Source organism: Equus caballus, chromosome 14 (genome assembly GCF_041296265.1).
Source record: "Equus caballus isolate H_3958 breed thoroughbred chromosome 14, TB-T2T, whole genome shotgun sequence".
In the NCBI taxonomy this organism is placed as follows: domain Eukaryota; kingdom Metazoa; phylum Chordata; class Mammalia; order Perissodactyla; family Equidae; genus Equus; species Equus caballus.
In genome coordinates this window covers 33,995,662-34,008,086 of record NC_091697.1, presented here as the reverse complement: position 1 = coordinate 34,008,086, position 12,425 = coordinate 33,995,662, and the positions used below count along the sequence as shown (strand labels likewise).

Here is a 12,425-nt window from a genome sequence, read left to right as displayed (position 1 = left end):
GAGGTATGCAGACAGAACCCTTCAAAGTGAGAAACGGAAAAGAGAAACGCTGGGCACACTTACCTCTGAGCACAGACAGCGGCGATTATTAAGGCGAATGACCAAATCCCAAAGTAGCCCTTTTTCCGGACTCTCCACATCCCTTTAGTTTTTGATGGGATTGAGGGTTTCACTGAAGAGAGGAGATCCAACTTAGTCTGCCCAGTGCAGTAATTCTAATGTGAGGCGCATGCGCACGGCGTACCAAAACATCAAAGGGGCAGCGGCGGATGCCTGGGACCGAGCAGATTTTCTTGTTAAGAAAAAAAAAAAAAAAAAAAATTAAAGGGGAAAAAGGAAAAACATATATATGTATAACATATACATATTTCAATAATATAAAGAGTCACCCCACAGGAGCACCCAGGGTAAAATCTTTGTTGTCCTTTCGTTAAGAGAAAAACAACTAGAGCGTCTGGTAAGTTTTGGTAGTTGCAGGAGGCAGTTTTGCACCTCGCAGGTTGTAGGTTGTGTGTGTGTGTGTGTGTCTCCTCATAAATATGCAAAACCAGATTAGGAATTTAGGGGATAGCAGGTGTGGAGTGCGAGCGGAAGATGGGTGTCTGGAAGCCCACTTCTGGTCTCAGCAAGCAGACGGGGGAGAGCAGTTTGAACTTTATTTCCTTGGCGGATAGGATCACCTGCCTGGGGCGAGATAGGTGCTGGAGGTGGGGGTTGTGCGGCGGGGGAGGGGAGGGGATGGTGGGAGCAGGAGTCCAAGAGGGAGGGAGGAAAGAAACCAATGGGAGGAGTGCTGAGCAATCCGTTGGATTTGGGGCGGGGTGGGGGGGTGGAGAATTAGAAATACACCCAAAAATAAAAAAGGAAGAAAGAAAAAGAAAAGAATCAAATGATGCCTCGTCTTTTCTAGGCGTCAGGGAGCAAGCTTTTCTTCACTACTCACGAGCGATTTCTTTCTCCTCCTCACCCTTTGCCCCCTATTCCCAGGGAAGAAAACCTCGGGGTCCCGGTTTCTCGCGGTGTGACGTGCCTGACCCGCTAGTCCGGATTATTTATAGCAAGGTGGGGTGGGGGGGAACGAGGGAGCAGAAAGGCAATGCTGTCTCTCCAGGTTTTGGTCTGATTCTGCATTGGGAAACTATTAGTAGGGAGGGTGGGGTTTAGATGAGGGGGTGATGGGACACGGGGGCGTGGAGGATACGGGTGGCAAGCGCCCTAGCATGGGTGCAGGGGGCAAGAGGGCTTGGGCGGCGACACGGTGCAGGAAGGGCAGGTGGTAGGTGGGACGCGCCTGGCGGGCCCCCCACGCCCCCTCAGAGCACGCGCACACGCGCGCACACGTGCAGACACATTGCTCCCCTCCTCTCCCCCGCCCGCCCTTCCTTACCTCGCCGGACTGTGCTCGCCTCCCACTCCAGCCTCGCGGAGCTGGCACCTCAGGCTGCTCTGCCCCAACCGGGGAGGGCGGGTGGTGGGTAAGGACACCTGGCTATTCAGAGGCTGTGATTCGGGCTGCGAAAAGCCAGAGTGGTCCCGAGAAGGATGGCAAAATGAGGAAGGGACCCAGGGGCCACCCGGGGACACCGCGTTCTCGCTGTCTTCGCGCCGCCTCGTCCCCTCTCCGCTTTCTGGAGCCAGGAGGGACTCGCACACCCCGAGGCTGCCTCTTCCCTCCGCCCGCGGCTTGGCCGGCTTGCTGCGGCCGCGGGGACAGGAGGAAGCAGCGAGCTCGCTTGGGGGTTGGAGAGGGAGGGAGATCCTCGATTCACGGAAGAAAGGTTTCCTCGGCTCGAGGGAAAGAGAACGCGCGCGGGCGCCGGGAGGTGCTGGAGGCTCGGGGCTTGGGGCCATCTGGAGCCGCCCGAGACCAGGGCGGACGACCCTCGGGGTACTCCCCAGGTTATCATGGACCCGGGAGGAGGCAGAGAGGGCAAATGCTCCCGCTCCCCTTCCCCCACTCCTTGGTGAATAACTGGAAAAGTCAGAGCTCAAACCGACATTCTGGACCCCAGGACTTAACTTCTAACTCCTCCTCCTCCTAATCACTGTTACCATTCACTGAGCGCCTACTACGTGCCAGGAGTCCTTCATTCATTCATTCTTACAACAGTCCTAGGTTTAGCTATCACCTCAGTTTTCCCATATGATGCGTTTAGAAACTGGGAGCACTGAAGCTAAGGAACATGCTCAAGGTCACCCAGGTGGCTGGAGATGGAACCAGGATTAGGCTCCAGAGCCAGCATCCCTAACCACTAAACGAGACAGCCTTGACTCCCACGTCCCCGACCTTGCCGGCTGCGGGCTCGCGGCTGCGGCGGAGCTCCCGGCGCCCGCGGGCCCTGGGCGGGCGCGCGCACAGCGCCAGGCTCGCCCCTGCGCGGGTCCCAGGAGGTAAGGGGGCGCCCGCCACCGCCCTAGGCATCAGGGGCTCCTGATCTCCGCAGCACCTGGGGCTCCGCCGCGTTCTGGTCCAAGCTGCGCTCTTAACCCATTTACCTCTTGACCACCTCCCTCCTCCCTCCCCTAGGTCCCAGGGTCTTTGTGGGGCAGTTTAAGGGAATGGCTTAAAGGGAAGTGTGGAGACGGAAAGGCCACAGAGCGCGTTCCGAAAGCTCGCCTAGGATGGAAGCGAGCAGGAAGGGAGAGCTGTGTGCCTTCACCGAGTAGGGCGTTTCTGGCTTGGAGACAGGTGAAACCCAGCCCCGTCAATAGTGCTGGTCTACAGCGGGGCGGTCTGCAGGCTCCGGGACGCATAGGAGTCTGTCCAAAGAGAAACACGCGCAGAGAGAATGGAAATCTGTAACTCTCCTATCCATAATCACTTGCCTTGAGAGTTGCAGGAATCTAAATGTATACCTATGGACCAAGAAAATTGCTGATTTTCCTCTTTCTCTTTACTCTCACACACAATGGGAATCTTTCACGCAAGCTAACTATGTTGAAGGGGAAAAAAGTTTGATTATTAACATTATACCGGAGGATCCCAAAGGAGTTTGAACTTCAGGTAACCAACCGGCTAAGCCCTAGAAAACTTCTCTTCTTCCTCTTGAAAACACCTCAGCAAAGGGTTTTCCTCTGACCATTATTTATTTACGTTGCAGTTTCTGCCCTGCCAGCCCCCATACTTAGGCGCACTTCAATTTGGGTTGAAAGAACAAAATTCAGTAAGCAGAACAAAACCGCGAATACTGTCATCCACCAATAATAATAGTAATAATAATAATAATAATGGCCCAGTGAATGGTTAAACAAGTATTTAGTGACGGCCTACCATATACAGAAAATTAAGGGAGGGGAGGGCAAAGAGCTAAAAGAAAAGTAACTTGCATCTCAGCAAGTAAAACAATAGCACAACACAAACCGAGAGTTTCAGAGGAACTGGAGGCAGACCTTTGGGTTCAAATCCCAGTTCAAAAATAGTATTTTTGTGACTTGAGCAAGTCACTTAACCTCTTTAAGCCTCAGTTTCCTCTTACATAAAACTGAGAATAAAAATAGTACCATTTCATTTGATTGTTGTAGGACGATGTAGATAAATGTGCAGCATTGGGCATGCAATTAATAAATATTAGCAATTTTAATGAATAAGGCATAATGAATGAACAGAAAAGCAAACCAGGTTTAATGGCATTATCTATAAAGACTGAGTAGACATAAATTTGGTGCAATTTTTATTGTAGATTGGCCTGAGAAGAGAGGAGCAGACATTTCAAGGGAATTAAGGTAAGATAAAGAAGAGAATGTATTAAAGCCCCAAGTAGCAATCAAAAGGAGAAAAGACAAAAGAGTGTTTCTTCTCTTTTTGGTGGTAACATCTCAGGGATATATTTTACCACTAGCTATAACTAATATAATTAAAGAGATATTCCTACTAGTTACACAATCTGAGATCAATTTGTACATAAAGTGAGTCTGTATTGTACAGCAGAACCAACACTAGGACATCTCTCTGCGTGACTTGCTGATAATGCTGCCTAGGAATGTAAAAATTGGAGCTGTAATGTGCAAGGGGGGGCACTGTTGGAATCTGGAGATGTGTCAGGTTACTGGAGAGCATCCTCCGTGATCCCAGATGTACAATGAGAAGACAAAATGTAAGTACTCTTAAGAGATCATGATTCATACACGTCTGAGTATAAAGCATGTAAATAGCAAGTAAAGATAGTCACTAAGCATCTGCTGTTAGTCTGTTATAATATTCATTCGTTATTCAGTAAATATGTATTGGGCACCTATTCTATGTCAAACATTATTTGACAAGCATTGGGGATGATGTGTTGAAAATGTGGATGTGGCCCTTAGCCTCTTGGAGCTTATATTCCAGTGTAGGAAAGAGCCAATATAGAAGAAATAACAGATATAGCAGGTACTGTCAAGTGGGAAAGATTGGATATTACGGAATGCATAGCGGGTGCAAGTAGCTCAGTTTGAGGATTTGGGTAATACTTGCCTGGTGAAGTGATGCTTCAGTTGAGATTTGAAAGATGGGTTAGGCTAATGAAGAGTTGGGGGAAGAATGTTCCAGGAAGAAGAAATAGTATGTGGGAATACCCAGGGCCAGGAGAGGACAGCATAAATGAAGAATGAAGGAAGAACAGTAGGACTAGAGGACAAGGGTAAGAGAGGCTCCAAGAGTGATGTGGTTGGCCTGCTGAGCAGGAGTAATTTGGGACCATTGATAGGTTGAAGTAGAGGGCTAACAAGATGAGTTTTAATCTCACTGGAATCAACTTAATGTCTGTTGGGGATCTGTTATTGCAGGAATACAGGTGAGAAGTGATGTTGATCTGAATTAGGATAGTGACAGTGACGATGGAGAGAAGTGACTAGCATTAAATGGGAGAACTGGCTAAACTGTGACAGATGGGATATGGGGAATGAAGGAGAAGGATTCAAGGATGACTCATACATTTCTGGTTTGAGTGGTGGGGTAGACGAAAGTTTGATGGGGATGACTCATTCAGTTTGTGTCATGATAAGCTTAAGGAACCTGCTATCCATCCAAGGTGCACTGGACATTTTGATATATGCACCTGAGGCTCAGAACTGAGGGTCAACTGGGGCCAATACACAATTTCCATGTTCCACCCTGACACTTTATTTCCTTCTTCTGCTGTAATTTTTCTCTTTGGAACGTATCAGTATCTAACATATTTTATTTTACCCATTGTAATTTCATCTTCCTACATGTAATAAATGTTCAAAGAACCAGAGATTTTTGTCTGCTTTGCCGACTGCTGTATTCCAGTAGCTAGTGTCCGTAGTAGAAACTTAATACATATGTTTTAATGAATGAGTATATATTTGATGATCCTAAGGATGTAAACAGCTTAAATCATGAAAGTATATGAGACTTATGCAGGAAGGACGAACAGAACAGGAAGACTAGAGGATCTAGAAGAAAATCTTCTGGTAAAGGACTATGACAGCCATCAGAAGTGTCAAATTAGGACTGGCCCAAAGGGAGCCAGGGCATAGGGGGTGTTGCACCTACTATGGTGCAACCAAAGCCAAGGAAAGAGAATTTTCTGATAAGGAAAGACTAGCCAACTATATGAAATCCTTAAAAAGTTTTTGTATTTTTGAATAGACATTACATGCTCATGGTGTAGAACTCAAAATGTAAGTCACTCTATCCCTCTGCCACTCTGATTTCCTCCCAAGAAACTAACACAATTCAGTTAGTGGGGGGTGGGGGTCACGTGGTGTCCTATATCATAGCCCGTCACCTGAAGAACAGGTATGGGATGAGTCCACAGGTACCGGGTCATCTTCCCTGATCTCCTGCTGCTGGTGAAGCATCAGCAATGATGATTTTGCAGGAGGTTCTCATGGAACGTCGGTTACCTGTTTTGCTGAATCATTCAAACATTTGTACTTATTATTTTTTTAAATGAATAACAGATCTCTTAGCTTTGAATATTGATTGGGGTCTTTTTAAATAGTGTGCAGAAATTCAGTGATATTAAAGAGTATGGTGAAAGTCAGAAATAATATGTAGAAAGAAAATATATGTTTATTACTCTCTGTACATACAATAGCACAACCTTGCTAATTATTAATAAAGTGTTGTCAGCTCTGTGGCTTCCTGAACCTACTGCAATATACAAATAAGAACCATTTTTAAATAACCTCTCCATATATCTTACATATGGAGGCAACTTTATTTATGTTTATGTGCTAAAGGAAATTCCTAGAGTAATTTAATTTTATTAAATATTTTCTCCCTATTACTAGTCAAAAATACCTTTTACTTATTTGTTTGGCAAAACTTGCCTTCACAGACAGTGGAAAATAAAATTTCTCCTAAATTACCATAAATTCCACATTATCAGTTTATGGCTTAATGGGGTTTTACTCTGCAGAATTAGAAATGTGAATTCTGTGCCCACTGAGTCCTGGCTCTTGCTCCTTCAGCTTGTATCACTAATATGAGACCTGAGTTTCCATAAAATTCTTGATCGTAGTAAGCCTGATCACGTATCAATCAATTTAAATTATCTAACTAAAAATATAACATGTAGTAATAATAACAAAATAATAATATCAATGTGTCAGATGCTGTTCCAAATGTTTTATATATAGTGATGCATTTAATCCTCACAATATGTCTATGAAATGTTAATTCTTATTATCCCCATTTTATATATGAGGAAACAGAAGCAGAGATTAACGAGCTGTAGGAGTACACATTTTATAAGAAAATATTGAAGAACTTGGGCCCTTCCTGATAACAACATGACTTTATAAATAAAAGTCCTGTAGATTTGTCTGCTCTACAGTTCTCAACTTGTCTCACCCACTGAGCTAATGTGACAGAAATAAAATCTTAGCCCAGACAAAGGATCTCTGCACCTAACAAAGATTTGATTTAACAATCAAACGACCAATAGAAAATTTTGAGAGCTGGAGTTACTGGACACCTTTTGAAGGAGTGTGCCTTTTAGCATCACCTCAGATTAATCGATCTTCAAGAGTACAGAAAAGTGTGCCTCAAAGCACAAAATGAAATTACTGATGCTCCAAATGGAGGTAAAATTGTTACATGAGGAAATGGCCTAAGTTCTGACACCAAGGGGATACTAACTTGTTTTCACACACAGTCTCAGCAGTAATGAAACACCACATCCCTATGCCAGAAAAGTGTAGAATGGGAGAGAAGTCCTTTTTACCAAGTACTTCTTGAGAATTGAAGGGCAGGAGAGGTGTGCCTTATCAATATAAGTAAATGAGCAACACTGATGCATAAGCAGTGACATTGAAGGCCCTAAGGAATAATTTGTCAGAATCTCTCTCAGGCTGATTTCTTAGGGATGGCCATTGAGAGACGGCCAAAGATAAGCAATCCAATGTGCAAAAAATGGAGTTTTCCAGAATGCAGGTCACACTACTCTGAGGCCTTTCCTGATGCTCCTCTTCTAAGACTATTTATCCACTAGATGCCTGAGTTAGAAACTCTAGGGTTTACAAGCCTTTTGAGAGCCCATAAAAAGTGTTGTTATTCTGAAAAATGTTCGTATTGACTCCAAATTAAAAAAGCAAACTGCAGTGTTGAAATTAATTAATGTTTAATCAAATGTCTATAAAATATAATACAATGTCTATAATTATACAAATTTAAATTTCATGTGGGAAAGGTACATTTGAATATACTTTGTATTATGTGTCAAGGGCCCTCCAAAAGTTAGAGGACTTGGCGTATCAAGGTCTTAAAAACCTCCAGCTGTCTCCAGCCTCAGGCAGGGTTAGTCTCGCCCTACATGTATGTGTCTAAAGCCAATTGTGGTGTCTTGGTTTTTTGTTTTAGTTTTTGTTTTCTTCAAATCCCCTTTGGAAACATCTTCATTTGCTAATTCTACAAGGGAGGTTTACTCTCATATTTGTTATTCCCTAAGCTCAGTGCGTCTGCCTAACTTGTATGAGGCACTCAGTAATTAATAAATTATAATTGTAATTATTATTCATAGCTAATACTTATTGAGTGCTTGCTTATTAGCTTTCTCACTCTGTGATGAACGCCAGCAATTACTTATTTAATTCTTTGAAGTATATTATTCAGTAGTATATTATTCAGTGTTCTTGGGGTTGAAAGTGACAGAAACCAAACTCAAACTGGCTAAAGTTAAGTGGATATTAGGTCATGTAACTGAAAAAGTCAAGAGTGTTCTGAGTACAGGTGGAGTTAGAGGCTTAAACTATGTCATCTCTCAATTCTGTTTTATGAAAATTGACTTCACTCTCAGGCTCTCTTACAAAGATAACCATCAGCTTCTCCAGTTTAGCAGCCCTGAAAGGGTTAGAACTTTAGTAATTGCACCAAAACTACTTGATAGGACACTGTGGGTGCTTCATTCATAGTTTCATCTTCACTTGCTGTGATTGCTGGGCTAGTCCTCACCCCTGGTCCTGAAGCTAGGGTAAACCATATCCAAACCATGTGGACTGTGAATGGTTTAAGAATGATTACCCCAAAAAAGATTATTAGTGTGCTGTTACCAGAAACAGGAAGAATGTGCTGAACAGAGAAAAGCCATAGATGTCTACTATATGTAGAATGGGTGTTATTACTAATCATATCTTTTTGATAAAGAATTTGTGACATGGAGACTTGGATATGACTAGAAAAGGGACCCAGCTTACCATATCCATCTTGCGTGAATGTCCTTGGAACTGAGACCAATAAGGATGAATGAATGAACACATGAGCCTAGGAAATCTGATCAGATTCATGTCAAAGGTGGATGATTGCTACTAACATTTTAACAACTGACATAGTCATGTGTGAAACTATCACCCTGAACACTGTTTAAAAATAGTCACAATATAACTGAATAAATATAAGTAACATGCAAGAATCAATAGAAAAATTTAATAAAATCATGAACAAGAATGACTAGGAATAGAGGATCCTTAATAATTAAATATTTGTGTAACAGACCTACAGTAAAAATATTGTAATGTTAATGTCAAATAATTGCATTAGCTCCACTTATATTTAATAAGACCTTATCATTATTTGTTGAATGAATGAATTCCACAACCTTTTTGGCTGTCTAAGCATTTAAATAAAATATTTCCCCTATTAATAATGATAGGATAGTTTCTTAGTGTTAACACATGATTTTCCTTAATAATAAAAATGTAACTTGTTTTGTATTTAACTAAGACACACATAAGTCATTGTTGACACTAAATGACCTTTCCTGATACTTATAGTCTAACCTCTCTACACCTCATTAATTTTCACAAAATGCTATGAGGTAAGTTCTAATATTATCCCCATTTCACAGTATTCTGAAAGTGTCAAAGGTTTTGTGATTAAGAAAAGCTTCTCTTCAGAAAAGGAGAAATGGAGAACTAGTCAAATTCTGTCAAAGTAAAGATTTTCTTTAATTGGAAACATTAAGAGCAGGTATTAATAAACACCATTTCCTTCCATTTGTTTTAACGTAATTCTCCCATAACAGAAATTGCATGAAGACACGTTTTCTTTCTAGCTCCTGAGGAGAAGAATTTGTTTTCAGCTTCAAATAAATGATCAAGTGCTGTAAGTGGAAGTGTTCCTATTGAGGAATATGGTATGTGGTGGCTTAGAGCACAAATATTGCTCTATAAGATGAAGACAGTCCTTTTCAGGCCAGACAGCTCCAAAATCAATATCTACCAATGTTTATTGTTGTAAATGTAATTTATCTTTTTAAAATTTTTTTCCAGTTTTATTGAGATATAACTGCCATATAGCACTGTATGAAGTTTGAGGTGTAGAGCGTAATGATTTTAGTTATATGTATTCTGAAATGATTACCACAATAAGTTTAGTTAACATCCATCATCTCATAATGATACAGATAGAAAAATAAAAAAATGTTTTTCCTTGTAATGAGAACTCTTAGGATTTACTGTCTTAACAACTTTCAATATACCATACAGCATTATTAACTATAGTTGTTGTGTTGTACATTACATCTCTAGTACTTATTTATCTTATAACTGGAAGTTTGTACCTTTTGATCACCTTCATCCAATTCCCCCACCCCCAACCCCCCATCTCTGGTAACCACAAATCTGATCTCTTTTTCTATGAGTTTGTTGTTGTTTAGATTCCACATATAAGTGAAATTATACAGTATTAGTCTTTCTCTGTCTGAATTATTTCACTTAGAATAATGCCCTCGAGGTCCATCCATCTTGGGACAAATGGCAGGATTTCCTTCTTTTTATGGCTGAATTATATATATATGTATATACATATATACATACACATATATATTATGTATATGCATACATATATACATATATAATATATATTATATATACAATTATATATATGTGTATATATACACCACAACTTCTTTATGTATTCATTGTCGATGGACACTTACATTATTTCCATGTCTTGTCTGTTGTAAGTAATGCTGCTATTAATATGAAGGTGCAGATATCTCTTTTGCATAGTATTTTCATTTTCTTTGGATATATTCCCAGAAGTGGAATTGCTGGATCATATGGTAGTTCTATTTTTAATTTTTTGAGGAACCTCCGTACTGTTTTCCATAGTGGCTATACCAGTTGACAGTCCCACTAACAGTTCACAAGGGTTCCTTTTCTCTACATCCTCAAGGGCATTTGTTATCTCTTGTCTTTTTGATGGTAGCCTTTCTAGCAGGTGTGAGGTGATAGTTCAGTGTGGTTTTGATATGCATTTCCCTGATAATTAGTTATGTTGAGCACCTTTTTATGGACCTGTGGGCCATTCATGTGTCTTCTTTGGAAAAATGTCTATTCAGGCCCTTTGCCCATTTTTAATTGGATTATTTGTTCTTTTGCTAAATATGATTTATTCTAATGGGAGTTTAGAATTAAGTGATTTAGCTGGTGGAGACAGTGATGTATCAACAAGCAGCAATGAGTACTTTGGGAAGTTAGTATGCTCCAAACATGCACTTTACCCAGAAGTTGGCATGTAGACCCTTGATGGTTCAAGAAATGATCTTGGGTATTACATGGATGGTGGTTTAAATAGGATAGTATCACAATATGTCTCAGCTTTTCTTCATCCTGATTAAATCACCAAGAAAGTCTCAGTTTGATGCCAAGATGCCATCAACATTCCTTTATGACTTATTCCTTGTCCATTTTAACTGAAAGGTGTAAGTCTTCAGATGCAAGTCATTGGTCTCTATTATTATGGATATATTTCATTTATGGTCAATAATAGTAGAATTCCACAAAAGGTAGTGATATCACCTTTCTTTTAAATACATTTAAGGTAAAGGTGTGTAAGTTTCAGGAAATATTGGTAAAATAGCACAGCAAATGATATGTGGATTTGACAAAAGTAATGTAGGTGGTATGCAAACATTTGGGGATCTTTGATTAAACAATTTGGACAGGAACAATCTGCCAAAATTCTATAAGAGAACTTCTCATAGTTTAGACCAAAGTGAGGACATTCTGGCTTAAGTATCTATGATTCAGAAGTCACTAGAGTGAGTGATCAGCAGCCGGGAGATGTGAGATGAATCTGAACATCATGAGACAATAGTGTCATTTTTAAGACAGGGTGTCAAAATCTAATTCAGCAGTTCAATGAATATACTGAGCATCTACATATGTGGAAATGTGGTTGGTTCTTCAGGGAACAAAGAGATGAATTAGACAATGTTCCTTCCTTCAAGAAGCTAAATTGTAGGAGAATGAGGAAGAGAGTATAAATGATTACTTTAAGCAGCAGAATATTAATGTCATAAGAAAGGCATCAATTAATAAGAGCATAATCCCAGGAGAATGCAGGGAAAAGAGATCACAACTGGTTGGAATTAAATGGGAAAGCCTTTACTGAAAGGTGCTATTTGAAATAGACCTTGAAGGATGGGTAAAATGTTATTCCAGTTGTTAGTAGGTGATGGGAAAGTTTGAGGTAAGTTTCTTCACCAGCAAATCAGTGTCTGGCTAGAGTAGAGATATGTGGCTGGCAAAGTCAGCCAAGATATGGAGAACTTTGATATCAGGGTGAGGATTTCAAATTATGTAAATAGATGTAGGGTACCCTGGAATCCAGTCACCCTTTGATCATTTATCAGCTATGTTATAGTTGCCACATCATTTTGATTAGAAATCAGCATACTTTTTCTGAGAGTAAGTATTTTAGGTTTTGCAGGCTACTCAACTATGTAGCAGTGGCATGAAAGCGGCCATAGACAAGCCGAAACAATAAAGATGAGTCATGGATAAGGAGCAGTAGAGAAGGGGGAAAAACCCACTACCGGGAAAATATAGTAAGATCTTTACCAGGAAAGCAAATAAACAAGCAAACAAATAAACCACTTCTCATGTCATATAAATGGCACTAGTGATTTGAGAGGGTCTTTTATGTCATCTCCATATTCAAAGGGGCACAAGAGTATTTGGAAGGAATGGAATGG

The 12,425-nt window shown here is 40.9% G+C and overlaps 1 protein-coding gene across 6 annotated transcripts in view; it reads right to left on the bottom strand.

Moving 5' to 3' along the window:
* GABRB2 (gamma-aminobutyric acid type A receptor subunit beta2) overlaps positions 1 to 2,369 on the bottom strand; it is a 250,025-nt gene extending 247,656 nt beyond the window's left edge. For 2 of the 6 annotated variants that reach the window (XM_070232964.1, XM_070232962.1), the window contains exon 1: positions 64 to 783. In XM_070232964.1, the coding sequence (XP_070089065.1) occupies positions 64 to 140 (77 nt within the window). In that variant the 5' untranslated portion in view covers positions 141 to 783. Of the gene's footprint in view, positions 1 to 63; positions 784 to 943; positions 1,122 to 1,387 lie in introns of those variants that run through there. The other 4 variants (XM_005599237.4, XM_001503408.5, XM_070232965.1 and 1 more) reach the window with 4 other exon arrangements.
* Positions 2,370 to 12,425: the final 10,056 nt, after the last annotated feature.